Source organism: Egretta garzetta, unplaced genomic scaffold (genome assembly GCF_000687185.1).
Source record: "Egretta garzetta isolate BGI_Z169 unplaced genomic scaffold, ASM68718v1 scaffold374, whole genome shotgun sequence".
NCBI lineage: Eukaryota > Metazoa > Chordata > Aves > Pelecaniformes > Ardeidae > Egretta > Egretta garzetta.
The window spans coordinates 6,495-22,781 of NW_009259419.1; the positions used below are offsets into that span (position 1 = coordinate 6,495).

The 16,287-nt window shown below is 37.8% G+C and overlaps 1 protein-coding gene across 2 annotated transcripts; it reads right to left on the bottom strand.

Annotated features, from left to right (window-relative positions):
* Positions 1-4,566: 4,566 nt before the first annotated feature.
* Positions 4,567-15,908, bottom strand: LOC104124524 (actin-histidine N-methyltransferase-like). 2 transcript variants are annotated; one of them, XM_035892445.1, is made up of 6 exons: positions 15,803-15,908; positions 14,081-14,173; positions 10,676-10,824; positions 9,568-9,640; positions 8,792-9,048; positions 4,567-5,636 (listed from the first exon to the last, which is right to left on the bottom strand). In XM_035892445.1, the coding sequence occupies exons 1-6, from the start codon at positions 15,903-15,905 to the stop codon at positions 5,595-5,597; spliced, it is 717 nt and encodes a 238-aa protein (XP_035748338.1). In that variant the 5' UTR covers positions 15,906-15,908; the 3' UTR covers positions 4,567-5,594. The 2 variants fall into 2 exon arrangements, with proteins under 2 accessions (XP_035748338.1, XP_009635173.1); XM_009636878.2 differs by lacking the exon at positions 4,567-5,636 and having other exon boundaries at positions 6,486-9,048.
* Between the last annotated feature and the right edge of the window lie 379 nt (positions 15,909-16,287).

The following is a 16,287-nucleotide window of genomic DNA, read 5'->3' on the forward strand; positions in this document are numbered from 1 at the left end:
AAACAGATGCTTATCTGCATTCTCAACTAGGAGAATGGTTGAGAACCCTATCTTCCAAAAAAAAAGCTTTAAAAATCCATAATACTAACAAGAGAATGTATTATTCCTCCCAAATGTGGTTTAAACTTTGCAGAAACAAATTTTGTTTAGCGCTAGCATATATGCTTTGAAGTACATCTCTCTCTCTCTAGAGGAAAGAGGGCATTTAGGCTAGTATAACAAAATCCAAACTGTTCAGAATATAAAATAAATTAAAACCTACTGATTAGGAGATCTTAACAATGAATGTCCAAAGAAAGATAACGTCTGTATCTAAAATGAAAGATGTTTTATCCTGTCTGTCCTCCTCCAAGTTTAAAATAATTCTGACTGTAAGAAATAGCAGACACCAAGTGGGACGTGCCTGTATTTCAATCTAGGCCAGCACGGTCCAACTGGCGCCAATCGGCTGAATCTGGACCACAGGATGCCTCCATATGGCCTGCCACCTTTTCCTTGGAGGAGATAGGGAACAGCTGTTTGAGGAGCAAACGCTGCCCGAACAGCCAAACACCTCCTCCTGTGTCCGGCTGGCTCAAAGCCCAGAGCTGTTGCAGTGTTCCTGTGGAAGGCAAGGAAGGAACGGGGGAAGAAGGCAGCAGACCTCCTACCCACGCAAGGACTTGAGCTCTTTATTTGCCTGAGACGGACAGACACAACCCAGCGAAGCCTGTAGCTGCTTCTGCGATGGAGCAGGGCAGTCACAGGAATGGCCCAACAAAGCCCCAGGATCTGCCATTTACTGTCATCACAGCTGGGGGTGGGATATACCAGAAGTGACACAAAAATCAGGAATTTGGCTCATGTTTGCAAAGTCTAAACCACCTTACGGTAGATACACTAAGTGGTACAGTACAAGCCTGCAGTCAATCTTCAGTTTGCTGCCAGCAAAACAGATTAATACAGTATTTTGGCCCTCGCAGAGAGGAAAAACACAGAAAGGTATAAATATATACCATTATTAACTGCCTATTGATTTATTATTGATCAAGCAGAACAACTCAGGCGATGAAATTCAGACAAAGCAAATTAAATAGCTACACTATTTTACCTTTGTAACTGCCCACTCAATGGAATTTTAAATCTCTCCTCAAGGTGACATGTATAGTAGACAAGTAAACAAAAGGGAAAGATTTTGTAGGGTTTACGACTGTGCCATCTTTCTTCCACCCATTTTCTTTTTACAGTGTCACTGACATCACTTCTGAAAAAAGCTATTTGATTGGCATGCCAATGAGTATAAATCAAGTAGGGGAGAAAACTGAGAACTCTAAGGACCTACCCTGGTACCTGATCAAAACTGTATTCTGCTTCCAAATACATTTGGTTTCGACTGCATATTGGTTGAACTCCTTAGAAACATTAAAATACTCTCTATTATATCACCTTAAAGATAATAAACAACTTCCAAACATTTGAAGAGTGTTTTAAAAGGCAGTATACTTGTCTGCATTCAACTCAAACATTATTCAGCACATGAAAGTTAAATGGTGGTACCTTAAAGCCAAGCACAGAGAGACACCAGACGTTCTACTTCACACTGACCTGGAAAATCATATGCTTATTGGAATAGGACAGATTAGAAACAGTGCAGAAAAATAACGTAAGAGCAGCAGAAGTCATATTGAAAGTATCATCACAACTTCAAAAATTGGTGTCAAAATTAAGCTAGAGATGTGAAATCTCACCTAATATACCCAATATTGAAGTCAAATGTGATACCAGATTTTAAAGATGCTATAATATTTTTTGAGATCTAGAACTTAAGGTGTTAAAACGTCCTAACTAAAATGATATTCCAGTGCCCAACAGCTAATAACTAGATTTTAGCATTTCATTCACGCTAAATCAATTAGTCAAATTTTATATGAATAATAAATCAAATTTAGTATCTGATCAAAAGGGATTACAGCCTTCAGGAAATTAAGTTCTCTGTCCAATAGTGCACACAAACAGATCAAAACAGCTTTGGATAGATTACTGCAAGGATTGTATTTATAATGGGATGACAACACTTCCACAAGCACTGTCCAGATGTCAGTACAAACTAGTCAGAAAACTGGTATGAGAGCATTCCTGTGGAACACTGGATACAAACCAGACTACAGATGCTATCTAAAAGTATTAATGACTTCTACCAAATAGTTTCTATGAAAAAAAAAAAAAAAAGGTGTGATTCATGGGGAAGCTTCTGCCGTCTTGAGTAACAGTAGCTTGACAGAAGGCAAAGAAAGAATTTGCAAGTATTTGCTCATTAACTTAGCAAAGAAACATAGAACTGAGTCAAAGAAAATTAAATTTACTTGCTAAAATGTTACTTAAACAGGTGACTTTGCTTTCTCCATTCGGTTTAATTCTAAAATTCTTACTTACCAATCTCTCTTGTACTGGGAAGCCCAGCACTGGACACAGGACTCTGGGTGCGGCCTCACCAGTGTTGAGTAGAGGGGAAATACCATCGCCCTGGACCTGCTGGCAACACTCCTAACGTAGCCCATGATGCCATTAGCCCTTTTTCCTGCAAGGGCACATTGCTGACTCATGTTCAACTTGGCCCCCAACATATTCATGGGATTATTCCACCCCAAGTGCAGGACTTTGCACTTCTTGTTGAACTGCATCAACTGTGAGCCCATTTCTCCAGCCTGTCAAGGTCCCACTGGATGGAACCTTCCCAGGGATCGAAGTGAGGCTGACAGGCTTGTAGTTCCCTAGGTCCTCCTTCCTGCCCTTCCTGAGGATAGGAATAGCATTTGCTTTCCTCCAGTCCTCAGGCAACTCTCCCAATCATCATGATCACTCAGAGATCACTGAGAGTCACAGAATCACAGAATGGTTTGGGTTGGAAGGGACCTTTAAAGGTCATCTAGTCCAACCCCACTCTGCAATGAGCAGGGACATCTTCAACCAGATCAGGTTGCTCAGAGCCCAGTCCAACCTGGCCTTGAATGTTTCCAGGGATGGGGCATCTACCACCTCTCTGGCCAACCTGTGCCAGTGTTTCACCACCCCCACTGTAAAAAAATTCTTCCTTATACCTAAGTCTGAATCTACCCTCTTAGTTTAAAACCGTTACCCTTTGTCCTCTCACAGGAAGCCCTCCTACAAGTTCGTTCTCATCTTCCTTATAAACCCCTTTTAAGTACTGAAAGGCTGCAATAAGGTCTCCCTGCAGCCTTCTCTTCTCCAGGCTGAATAACCCCAACTCTCTCAGACTGTCCTTGTAGGAGAGGTGCTCCAGCCCTTGGATCATCTTTGTGGCCCCCCCTCTAGAACCACTCCAAGAGGTCCAGGTCTTTCTTGTGCTGAAGGCCTCAGAGCCAGACGTAGGACTGCAGGTAGGGTCTCACCAGAGCAGAGTAGAGGGGCAGAATCACCCCCCTTGACCTGCTGGCCACGCTTCTTTTGATGCAGCCCAGCCTTCTCTGTTGTGAAGGCAGGTTGCCAGCTCACCCCCAAGTCCTTCTCCACAGGACTGCTCTCAATCCTTTCATCCCCCAGCCTGTATTGATACTGGGGTTGCCCTGACACAGGTGCAGGACCTTGCATTTGGCCTTGTTGAACCTCATGACATTCACATGAGCCCACTTCTTGAGCTTGTCCAGGTCCCTCTGGATGGCATCCCATCCCACAGGCATGCTACTTACAGAAGCCCTTTTGGTTGCCTTTGACATATCCCTTGCCAGGTTCAATTCCTGCCGGGCTTTAGCTTTCCTAACCTCATCTCTAGACAATTGGGCAATGCCCCTGTATTCCTCTCAGGTTACCTGCCCCTGCTTCTACCCTCTGTAGGCTTCCTTTGTGCGTTTGAGTTTTGCCAGGAACTCCTTGCTCATCCATGCAGGCCTCCTGGTATTTTTGCCTGACTTCCTGCTCATTGGGATGGACTGCTCTTGAACTTGGAGGAGGTGATCCTTCAAATTAACCATGTTTTCTTTCTTGGGTCCTTCTTTCCTCCAGAGCCTTATCCCATGGGACTCTTCCAAGTAGATCCACGAAGAGGCCAATACTGCTCTCCTGAAGTCCAGCACTGTGACTTTGCTTTTTGCTCTGCTCCTTTCTCTCAGGATCCTGAACTCCACCATCTCATGGTCACTGCAGCCAAGGCTCATCAACCTTCACATCCCCACCAAACCCTGCCTTGTTTGTAAGTATGAGGTCCATGAATCAGAGTAGCACCTCTCCTCATTGGCTCCTCTATTGCTTGGGTGAGAAAGTTGCCGTCAATGCTCTCCACAAACCTCCTGGATTGCTTATACCCTGCTGTGTTGTCCCTTTAACAGATATTGGAGTAGTTGAAGTGCCCCATGAGGACCAGGGCCTGCAAACATTAAGCTATTTCTAGCTGTCTGTGGAAGGCTTCATCCACTCCTTCCTCCTGATCAGGCAGCCTATAGCAGATGCCCACTACAGTGTCACTCCATATTTCCCCCCCCACCCCCAGACAGCTAGCTTGCTGGTACCCTTCGGAAAATTCTGCAGTCCCCCAGCGGTGCAGAGACCACATGCTGAAAACACTGTCTCAATCAATGCCAAACTGCAACCCTGGACAGTCCTGCAAAACTGATCCTTTTTCTAGCACATGACAGGCAGCTACACACAGGTACCACTTACACTTAAGAGTGTCACTGAACGCATCAGCTGGCTACCATGGCAAAAGCTATGGCTAGCTGATAGGCTCTGCTGGTTTTCAGACTTACCACTGCAAAGATTTTGAAAGTTAACTAAAATTATAAAATTGTCTTTTAGTAAGGCAGGTAATGACAGCTTTTACTACACCCAGGTAAAAGATACAACACTGCTTCAGACCCGTGGTGTCCAAAACGTGAATAGAGTTTGGGCACTTCTACCTTCACTAAGAGCACTCCTTGTCTTGATGTCTTGTTTTGATTTACAGAAACTTCTCTGTAGCAGACTGCAAACAGGCATGCCGATGTAACAAAGTCAAACACGAAGACCTCTGCATATTCTTTTAAAGAAGATTCAAACTTGGTTGTATTTTCTTTAGGAATATAATCTCACTGTGAATGTCTGTAAACTATATGGCTCCCTCTTGTGCCTACTACACCACATTTCAGTGTACAAAAAAAAAAAATTTAACATTAAGCCATAAATACCTGGGCTCTGTTCACCCTTCAGTAGGCATGCAATGCCCATAAATGTTATATGGAACTCACACGCGTACCTTCCTGGGGAAGGGAAAATGCAGTTTACAAAATTTCTCTTTGGAACAAAATACAAAACCATCTTGCAAACTACAAGTCTTTTGACCATTAGCTGTATTTTGATAGCAGTGCAGGGGCCAAATACGCCTTTAAAGTACATCTGTAAGAACTTTTAACTATTTTTTTAGTTATCAAATTACATATGTTTAGAAAGGTGTCAGTGTGGTTTATAGAGCCTGGCTAACATGCTCAAGGGTTTATTTTTGTCTACTCCACATCCCACCTGTTTCTGCTTATCAAACCAGACTGCAGTTTAGCTTGCAACAGCTGTGAAATTCATAAATCTGCCCATTCTTCATCTGTATCCAGATTAAGCACTTGGAGAAAGAGTTAGAACAGCAGCATTCTGAGAAAGCCACACTTAGGGAGAAGCTAGGGAAATAAAACAGACCAGCACTTGTCAAACAGTGTTTAAAACTGCACACCTATCAGAAGCCAAATTATTTTAATAACAGTCTGGCAATCCTATCTGGAAAGAAAAGGAAGCATTGGAAGAAATGATTTTTTAACCCTTTAATTTCCCCAGCCATTAGAAACATTTTGCAGCCTAAAAACGCTGCAGAGGAATTAAAATATTTTGCCTGCACAAAATATTCCCTTTTTCAGCGTCTTCAAATAGCAACAAAACACCTTTTATTTCAAGATTCTACTAGTTTTACTTTCTGTAGTAAAATAGCTATAAAGGAAGTAAATACAAGATTTTTGTATTACAAAAAGTGTACTTGTAAATTTAAAAAAAAAATATTAGTCTGCATACCTGAAGCACTATCAAAATCCTGGTCACAGAGGACAGCTTTCATTAAAACGCTTATGCTAAAGCAGTAGTGGTACTGAATGAAATGATGGTATAGAGAAATCTAGCATTCACTTTATGAACACATAAAATTTACCTAGTATTTATTACCACTCATTCTCCAAAGAACAAGTAAATAAAGCAAATGATTCCTACCTGATCTACCTTCATGCTTACGTTCAACATGAAACAACCGCTATATTATACAAGAATATAAAACAAGCAATAAAAGCATTTGTCAGGAGAATAAAAAAAAAATCTGGTCTAGATTTCTGATCACAAGTGACCAGAACCTACGCATTAACAGTTCATACAAGAGGCAACAGTACAGTACTAAACACTTTCTTGGGTATACCAATATAAAGCTCAAAGAGAAGAAAGCCATTTATTTAAACACTATTTCCACAAAGGTTTCCCATTGCTGCAGATCAAACCAAACTGAATCAGTCTCAACAATATCAGACTGAGAAGTCTTCCTCCATGAGCTGCCATATCAGCTTCCATAGAATTGCAAATGTAAAACAGAAAATGTAACAGTGCAGAGTATCAAAGGCTTGTTATCATGTACAGCACATCACCATCACTGGGGTTCTACAGACAGTCTGCCCCTAAAGTCATCTCACACACATTATTTTCTTTGCTCAAACTGTAGCTTTTCTTACTCTTAACAGTCAACAGCATGGACTTTGATGGGAAATAGACATCATTTTTTAGTGAGACATTACTTTGACCACATTAGCTTAAATGCTTTACAAGTCATCTTTGATTAGCTCTAAGAGACAGTAAAAGAAATAGCATGTGTTTGCCTTCCTTAAGCAGATCATGTGCCACACGAAACTTTCATAAACAAAAAGTGTTTTGACAAAGATTTAAGCTGCTTTTCAGATAATAGGTATCTCATGCTTCAACTGATGTTACGCCACTGAATTTTATATACATTCTTCAGTTGGGTTTGCATCGCTTTGATATCAGTCTACATGTATTCATCAATCACTGAGAAGAGGTTCTGAAATACTGGAAACATTGCAGTCAAAACCCAGGATTTCATTCCAGATCTCATTTCTTTGTAAAACTGTATTTCAGGGTCTTTTTTAATTAATGTTATGACCACATAACCTCTCACATAAACCTCCACTAGTGCAGGATTAGTCAACGAAAATGATGGAACTAGCCATAGGGATAGTTTATCTATCTGATTAAGTACTGCAAGAGCATGAATAGCAGATGGAAGAACTGGATAATGTTACACACTATTCTGCTAATAACTCTTTAAAAGCAGTAGAACTATTTAGGGGTAAAAAGATATTCTAAAGAAATAAAATTTAGGAGTTCTGTTTGCTCAGGCAATGTACTTGGAGAAAAAAAAAAGTGAAAAGCTGGAAGGTCAAGTGTGGACTGGCAGCCTAGAATAGCACATGGCAAGAAAAGGGAGTTGGCTAAGCCATCGTTTCCTGAATTGTGAGACCTGGAAGGAAGAATTTTGTTCCTTCCTCATATTAAAGTCATTGTTCCTCCCCTATTCCTCACCTCAAATGAAGTGCATCTTATTTGGTTTTCACCCACTATTTTCAATGACTTTACAGTTTTCAAAATGTATCCCTCTGCTCCTTATACGTGGTAAATTGACACTGTGTTTGTAAGACATGAAATTCTTCAAGCACCAAACAGCTACGCAAAGTAATTTAACTTTCGGTGCCTTAAAACAGTTAACAGAAAAGCTATGGAACTCTGATAAAACTAAAGGAAAATAGAATTGCTTTATGTCTTCTGACCTCTCCTATGGCCAAAAAATGTCTCCAGATTACACAATCGAGGAAATTCAGTACATAGAGTCATATGCTTTTTACACAGATTGTGCCACAAAAAGCTTGGGATGTTTGGACATTGAGCAGTACCTTGACAACAACACATCACCATTTACTTACAACATCAATTATGTCTAGACATCAGAGTAACAGTTCTATCTTAGAAACTCAATTTAAATCATTATTTCATAACATGATGAAAAGTTCACCCATCTCAAGCCTTCCCATACTCAAATTGTTACCAGATGGGTTTTATCTTTGTGTTTGAAAGCAATCAAAATAATTATGTTAAATAGAATAGAAAACAACAGTTAATCCACGGTCATTGGAAATATAGCATATGCAATGGTTTTATTCTATGTCAATTAACAATTATAATTTTACTTTGTTTACTGCAAACTATACATTTCTCAAAGAGTCAGAGAGGCATACATTGCAGATCTCTGCAGGTCACCTAGTCCAACTTCCCACAGGCAAACTTTGGGAGTGTGGGTACCAGTAGCAAGTAGAAAGCAATAACTGGATCATCCCTTATCTCCTTTTCCCCAGAATAAACAAATCCAGCACCTTCAATCTCTCCTCGTATGGCTGAAGCAAACGACATCTTTAGTATCTCTCCTCTGATCTAATTCCAGTTTGTCAACATGTCTCTTGTACTGGTGGGCCCAACTTGTACAGTATTCAGATGAAGCCTCACCCAATGCCAAACAGAGCAGTAATCACTCCTCTCCATCAACTAAATACATTCTTATATATTCATAAGCCTACTGAACTATAAAATTTTAACAGCAGTTCAAAAAAAAGCTTTAATGATTCAAGCCTTTAAGAGAAGTACGTGTGCTCTATTATTTAGCATCACTGTTTTCACACCTTCCTCAATAATCATCATGAGAACAACATATACTATGTACTACATTTAAGATGCTTACCTGAATAACTTTGTAGAAATAGGCATATTGTCGAGCTGTATTTTTATATTGGCTAAAAACATCATGTATGGCCTGAGTTGACTGAAGATACTGCACTTCATCTTCTTCAAAATAGAGAGGAGTGTCATATTCACTGGGAAGTGTCTGGATGTAGGGCAGCCAGAAAGAGCTGGGGTTGGCTCGCTCACAAAGAAGATGGAATGCCAATGTTATATTGCCCATGGCTTGAAGAATTCGATCTTGAGAATACAGGGATCCTGAATTAACCCAGAAAGGTGAGGCACTAAATTAATTGTCCATGGAAAATATGATCCTAGATTTACTTTAAATGAACATGGTGAGATAGCATGTAAGAATTTTCAACAAAAAAAAGCTTTTCAGGTTTCTGAAATATTTAGCTGCCTACATTGTATTATACTGCAAGTTATCTGACACAGTAAACACTTCATACAATTGCATGACGGAAGACATGAAGAAACTAGAACAATACTCTCAGTACCTCAGAACATTTTATCTCCAAGTGCTATACAAGCTATGTGATATGTGTTGAAAATAACATATGCAGTTCTGGAAGATATCTAGTGCGCTCAGCCAGAAACAAAGAGGAAAATTAAATTCATTCCACTGACACTTCAAGCTTCTAGATATTCCAGACCTTATGGTCAGCGTGATAAGCAAGTCCTGTAATAAAGGAGACCAGCTAAGAAAAGAAAGTCTCCTATTGAATGATCCCATACATATCAATTTCTTGCTTAAGAATTTTCTTAAGCTCTTACCTAATACTGAATTTTTAGCTGACTCAACTGTCATCAACAGTTTTCTAGGAACCCACAGAAACAGCTCTTCAGCCTACAGAAAGGAAAAAAGCACAGAGGGTCAGTTAGCATTTATATGATATGCCAAGTGTCTCAAATATACATCATCTTAAATTACAGGTTGTTTCTATTTTTTTTTTTTTTTTAAATCAAAATTCTTCCTTCTCTTCCACTGCAAATTAAACAAACATGCTATAGGTCATATTGTGGTAAACCAAATGTTCCAATCTGTATTACACAAAGCTTAAAACAAAAGATACTTAGTTTACAAAATATGGCGCTTCAGTTTGGAACTGCTTAACACATAGATTGCCCAGACAACCTCAAAGCTACCAAATACATTACGTGATCAAATATCTCCCAGTAGAGTTTTTTTTCATGTTGCCCATTCTTATTTTAGAGGAACTGTTCAGGATTTTTGTCAGCCAGTAGCGCTAGCCTTATTAACTATGTGCTGCCAAAGCCCTAAAATGAATACAATATGCTTGTTTTCCAATATTCTTTCTACAACAGCTGATTGTTCTTCAAAGCTGTTTCCCATCTGTAAAATGGGAATGGAAACAGGCAATCTTAAACACTTACCTTTTAACAGTTAGCTAACTGTGTGTGTCTATATTCCTTATCTGATGACCAAAAGACATTTTTTACAATTACCAGGTAATTTGGGGGTTTTTTTCATTTTCATTAGAAAATAAGCATTGCAAATACCTCTTTCTGAGGCAAAAGGACCAGTGCTTTAAAAGAAGGCATATAAAAGAAGAGATGAGACTACGTAGTTAGAAAACACGGAAGAGAGGGATACATCAATGAGGTAGAATACTCTGGTGATTAGGTAAACAGTATAGGCAATATAAAAAAAGACTGATTAAAAATTCACAGTACTATCCAATAATCATAAAATACAATACTCAGTTCTATCAATAATTTTATTTCTCAAGTACAGAGTTGAGAGCATTTCAGAACAGCAGTTTCACAATAAGTCAAAAGGAGAAAGGGAAGGTGGTGAGTGTTTCAGCAGCTACCTTCCAAACACAATTTTCTAATCTAAGTCAAATGTTCACATGCTCACCTTTATCTCTCTTGTTGCTTTCAAACCAAACCCCTCCTCTTCAAAGTTAGTTATTTCAAAACCTTCTGTGGATGCTCCATTTTCAGTTGCCCACTTTAACAATTCAGGGAAATAGTCATCTCTTTTTCCATCAAAGACAACAGACAAACCTATATACACAATTTATTAAAAAACAAATGCAGACATAAGAGGATCTAGAAAGATAAAGAAATTCAATATAAAAGCACATGTAAAAAAAGCTATCTGCTATCCCACAGCAGTTCTACTTTGAGGTAGCTGAGTCAGAACTGGTCTTTGTTAAGTGTTACTCAATAGTATACAAATGTCATACCCAATTTTCATTAACTTAAATATTCTGCCAAATTGGCTTACCAGTCATCTTAAAAACACATCCACCTAAACTGAGCTGTGATGAAATATGAAGCGCCTCTCCTCTTTCCATTTTAAGTAAGCTGAGTGAAAATATTTCCCAGCTTAATATTGATGATAAATGCAATCACCACAACACGTTAACACAGACACAAGGAGGAATTTGAGAGGCAAGCTGCAATTTCATTAATTCAGCAGTGGAAATGACAATAAGCAGATCTCAGGCTCCTTCTCTCACATATACAGCAGTTGGCTTTTTCCTGTAGCGTATGGATCTACTAAAATAACTAAGGACTGGTCACCCTCCTGACATCAGAGCTCATCTGAATTTTTACACTTGGCTTCTCCAACAGGCATGTGGTCCACCAGTGAAATCGCAGCTCTCTTTTCCTCAGCTCTCCCCTTAACCTTCATCTGATTTGAATCTCTGCATTATGGTTCCCAGCTACACTCTGCCAGCTTTTTCCGTACCTCTTTGCCTCTGTGTTCTCTTCAACCCAAACTCTAGTGTCAGGTCACATTAAAACTGTTCAAATGCCCCCAAAATGCTCAGGCCATTTTATGAGTGACAAAATGTCATCAGCAACTTGCTTACATCCAAAAATATTTTGGTTAAGTGCAGGTGATAAATACATCTTTAGATTAAAAGGATTTTAAGAAAGCAGAATTAGTGTATCTGAAATCTTCAGCCCCCCTCCAAATTATGTATTTCAAGCCCCAGAACCAATCAAATCTGCAGTTAACATAAAAGTGTAAATACCATCTAAAACTATAGGCTTCAATGATGCAGTATTAAAACTCAATATTGATAAAGTATTTTTTTGAATGCAATGAAAACATGGTACACAGTGTTTGGGCTTTTTTTTTTTTTTTTATAAGCTGGCATTTCTCCGTTATTTCATACTCCTTTCAGTATGCTGTTTTCTGTGGAATATATTTAGAGCTAAGGCTTCACAGATTTAGTAAGACTAGTTGCAGAACGTGATAGGTGTTTCTACTGTCCAGGACTTTGCTCTCTTGATTTCCAACAATGACTACTGTATAAGGCTACTGGAAGCTTTTAACATCCAGCTTATATTTAGAACCATTCTGTAAGCATCTCTGAAATTGTACCTCTGTTCCTCTTATATGACGTGGTCCAATACTTCCCATATTTTTCCAAATTTAAGAGAAAAGCAGCTCCTTTAAATTACAAGCACTATTGGGGAGCAATGATTCTATGAAAATAAAGCTATACCGATGAAAACCTATATTGAAAAACTAGCTTTATTTAAAGTTTTGCTAATGAGCCAAACAAGGAAAAATTTTAGAACGTAAAAATACTCAGTTTTCAAATTAAGATTTTTCTATAATTAAGATCATTTTAGTTCACATTCTGCAATTCAGTGTTCTATTCAAGAAAAGCAAAGTATGACACTTTAGGCAACATATATTCATTTGTACATCTTAAGAGTTCCCCAAAGCAATATATACTTCTTTTGCCTATTGTTTAAAGCTTTTATTAAGCTAGAAAACTGTGTAGTATAAATTACTACATTCCATTAAAAAATAGTTTTGAAAGACACCACACTACTCATACTCAGTATGTATGTAAAAATATGTTAAAAACCATTTGTATGCCAACAGTGCTGTGGTTAGTAGGTTTTGCATCTTTCAAGGGAAAAAAAGATGTCCTATTAACATAACACCATTATACTAATTCTACCACTTCTGCCAGCAGCCATTTTCCCCATGAAAGTTTCAGTCTTTCTGGCACAGAAGAAAGATGTAGTGAGCAGCCCAACTCCAGTGCTAACTCTGTTCTTGTTAACACGAATTATGTTTTACCGTAACACATGTATTACATCATAAAAAGCAGGACATGTACCATATGTTTACAGAAGTCACAGGACAGCAAAACAATGAATCAAGTTCACCTCTACAGAGCTACAGGATGCAGTCACTCAAACAATATCATTTATTCTTCCATATGCCCTCTGCCAATAACTGATGTTCAGAGGTTTAAATGTCCTTTCATGAAGTCAGATTCTTATGCGTTAGTCAAAATTATTAAAAGCAAGTGTGAAAAGGACATTTCAAGCCTCTAAGTAAAGTCTTCTGGTTTTTAAAGCGAGTACATGAACCACTCAAGCTCCACTTTAAATGCAGTCTGGCTTTTTTGCCATCACCATATAAATATCAGAGAAGAAAGAACTGCTATTTCTCTGCCATTATAATACAACAGTGATAAAAAAAGGTTAATTTTACTGAAATTACATGAAAAGCATTTTTTAGAGCATACCTCCAAATAAAAATAAAGCTAACATGAAAATAAAGTATCAACAACAGTGAGTTATTGCAGAACGTACCAGAAGAAAAGTGTTCTAACTTGAAAAATAAGTGTATCAAACATTGGAAAATTGGCAATAAAACTCTATATTAACTGTGGTACTGTAAGCATTTCTTTATTTTAATTATGTGCTTGATTTATAGCAGTTAGATTTATTACCTGATGTATTTATATATTTTTATTTTGTCATAATTTAATGTCATGATGTTGAATTGCTGAAACTGTTTCCATGTCCAGTAAAGCATTCAGGCTAAAATAAAATAGTTATAAAATTAAATTCAGAATATTCAGATTTATAGAGGCAGCAGGGAAGACTATGCAATCAGGAATCAAAAAGGCCTATTATTCTCAAAGTATTTTTACTTCTAGTCCTTCAGATTGTCATCTCATCACAATCTCAATCTCTTTTTTTCTACTTATCGAGCAGAATTATCACAGGATCACCTGTCTGTAATATTCACTCAATTATAAGTATTAAAATGGTTAATGCCAGTGGTTATGCCCGCTAGAATATTTCTGAAACACTTGAAAGTGTAAAAAGCAACTGCATGTCAGCGAATTAAGATTTTTATCCCAAAATAATAGGATTGCATAATATTTATATAACAACAACAGCAACAAAAATATTCCTTTTAGCTGTCAACAGACAATTCTTTAGGCAAATCAATACTCTGAGCCACCCTTATCTTACAGTCTTTCACATTTACCTTTTTGCTTTTTGCGAATTTTCTCAACAAGTGAACGAATTTGCACATATTCTTCCCATTCCTTCCCAGGGCCTGGGGTAGGACTGCTGCATTCTGGAAATAAAAATGCCAAATGAAAAAGTTTTCTTTAACAAAGTGTATATATACATACATACATATATATATATATATATGTATGTATGTTTTAACATCAGAGGAAGAGTCATGGTTTCACAGCAACTTTAACTGGACCTTAGTACTACTTGTCCTTCAAACATGTTCATGTGGTAAACACAATAATCTCCATTGTTATAAATATCTTCTTGCATTCTTTGAAATGTAATTAACAGGTGCTTTTAAAAATTTCACAGTATAACTTGCCTCAAGGTATTTTTGCAATATTCTTTCAGATTTAAGAAACATCAAATGTTTAATAAGCTAAGAAGAAAAAAAGGTAAACAACCAGCCCATTAAGTAGACAGTCTCTCAGACAATACAAACAAAAAAAAGGTCTCTTTGCAATAATCCAAGCAGAACACTCTGTTTACAGTAGCTTGTTTGCCATCATTCTTGCTGTAATGAAAGCAGATGATAATAGCACAGATCTTACCTTAAGTAATTGAGAAATTTGCTGGTGCATACATTTGACCTGCCTGGTCAATACTGTTTTCATAGATGCATGTGTACTGGAAGGACTTAGCCAAGCTTTAGCTTTAGATTACATCCACAGTGTCTCTGACAATATTCTAAATGCCAGTGTGTGGATTTCTTGACCTAAGCCACATAAATCCAAGTGGACAGCTGAAGATTACCTTGCTCAACTGATTTGGAAAATCTTTGCGTTGAATAAAATATGGAAGCTTGACAAAAAGAACAGCTGATATTCGTCTTTGCTTAGAAAATCAGATCTATGTTCTATTTTTGGTAGCAAAGCAGAGGCCAATTGTAGCATAAGCATCAAACTGCTCTGCCAACTCCTTGTCTCCTTTTGTGAGCAATGCTAAAGAAAAATTCTAATTTTTCTAAGGCAACATTTAGATGTGTCCAGGATACGGAAATTTGGACTTGTGTTTCAACAAGAAGTGTAGCTCAGCACAGTTACTAATGACAGTAGAAAGAGTGAACAGTATTTTAGCATCATCATAAGAAATTATCCTCTGCTTTACATATTTACTAGAAATAATGGAGGAGTTCCAAATTTCTCAACAAGTGAAACAACCTTTGATCTATACACAAGAACAAAGTGCTACAAAAAGTTTCCAATCAACAACAAAACTAATTTAAGTGACCAAAAAATCAATGCAGTTGAACTGAGTTGTATCACTGCTTTCCACAGTTTATTTCTCTACTCTGATACCAGTTCAAAGTACTGTTCAAGTAATAAACAGTAATAGGGCGATTCTTGAGGTTTACAAAAAAACATTTATCATAAAGCTTCAATGTCAAGTTATCTGCTTTTTTTTTTTTTAACTTAATCTCCCCCAGTATTATGCTTGTGTTGCAATGCAAAGCCAAAAGCTACCAGAAATATGGTATGTCCAATACATACACGTATAAATAAGCCAATAATGGTATATACTAACAGATAGATACTATAAGATACATACTGTCTTAAGCAGGCTGAAATAGCAAGCTTGGACACTTACAGGAAATTAATAGAATTCACTGGCTTCAACAACAGAACATTTTTGAGTGGTCTGCACACCATCCCTTCTCCCAGAGAGGCATAAAACCAAAACTTACTTTGCAATAACTCACTAATTAGATTCAACATTTCCTTTGGAGAAACTGTCGCTGTGGCTCCTGTACCTGACTTCTGAGTTTTTACTCGGCTCTTCTTCCCCATCTTCCAACTAAAACAAATTAAGAAGCATAGTTACCAATTACTAAGAAACAAAATACAATCATGATGAATGGACAAATCTCTTATTAGTCACTTAAAGAGGATGAGGAGTTGTTTCTGGCACATATATATGTGCAAGTATTTTTTGCATGGCCTGAATGTAAGATAACCATACAGTGCAATCTGAAGCGTACTTGCACTTTAATTACCACAGGGTAATTAGAAACTAGAAATCTTTGAGAGAAAAAAAAAAAAACCAAACCCATTCAGATCACTTGCAAGTTCATTAGTTGTGAACAAATATGGATACCAAAGTATCCATGCTATATAAAACCAGGTTATTTTGCCTCATCAGCTGGACCACAGGCATCAGCTGAATTAGTAT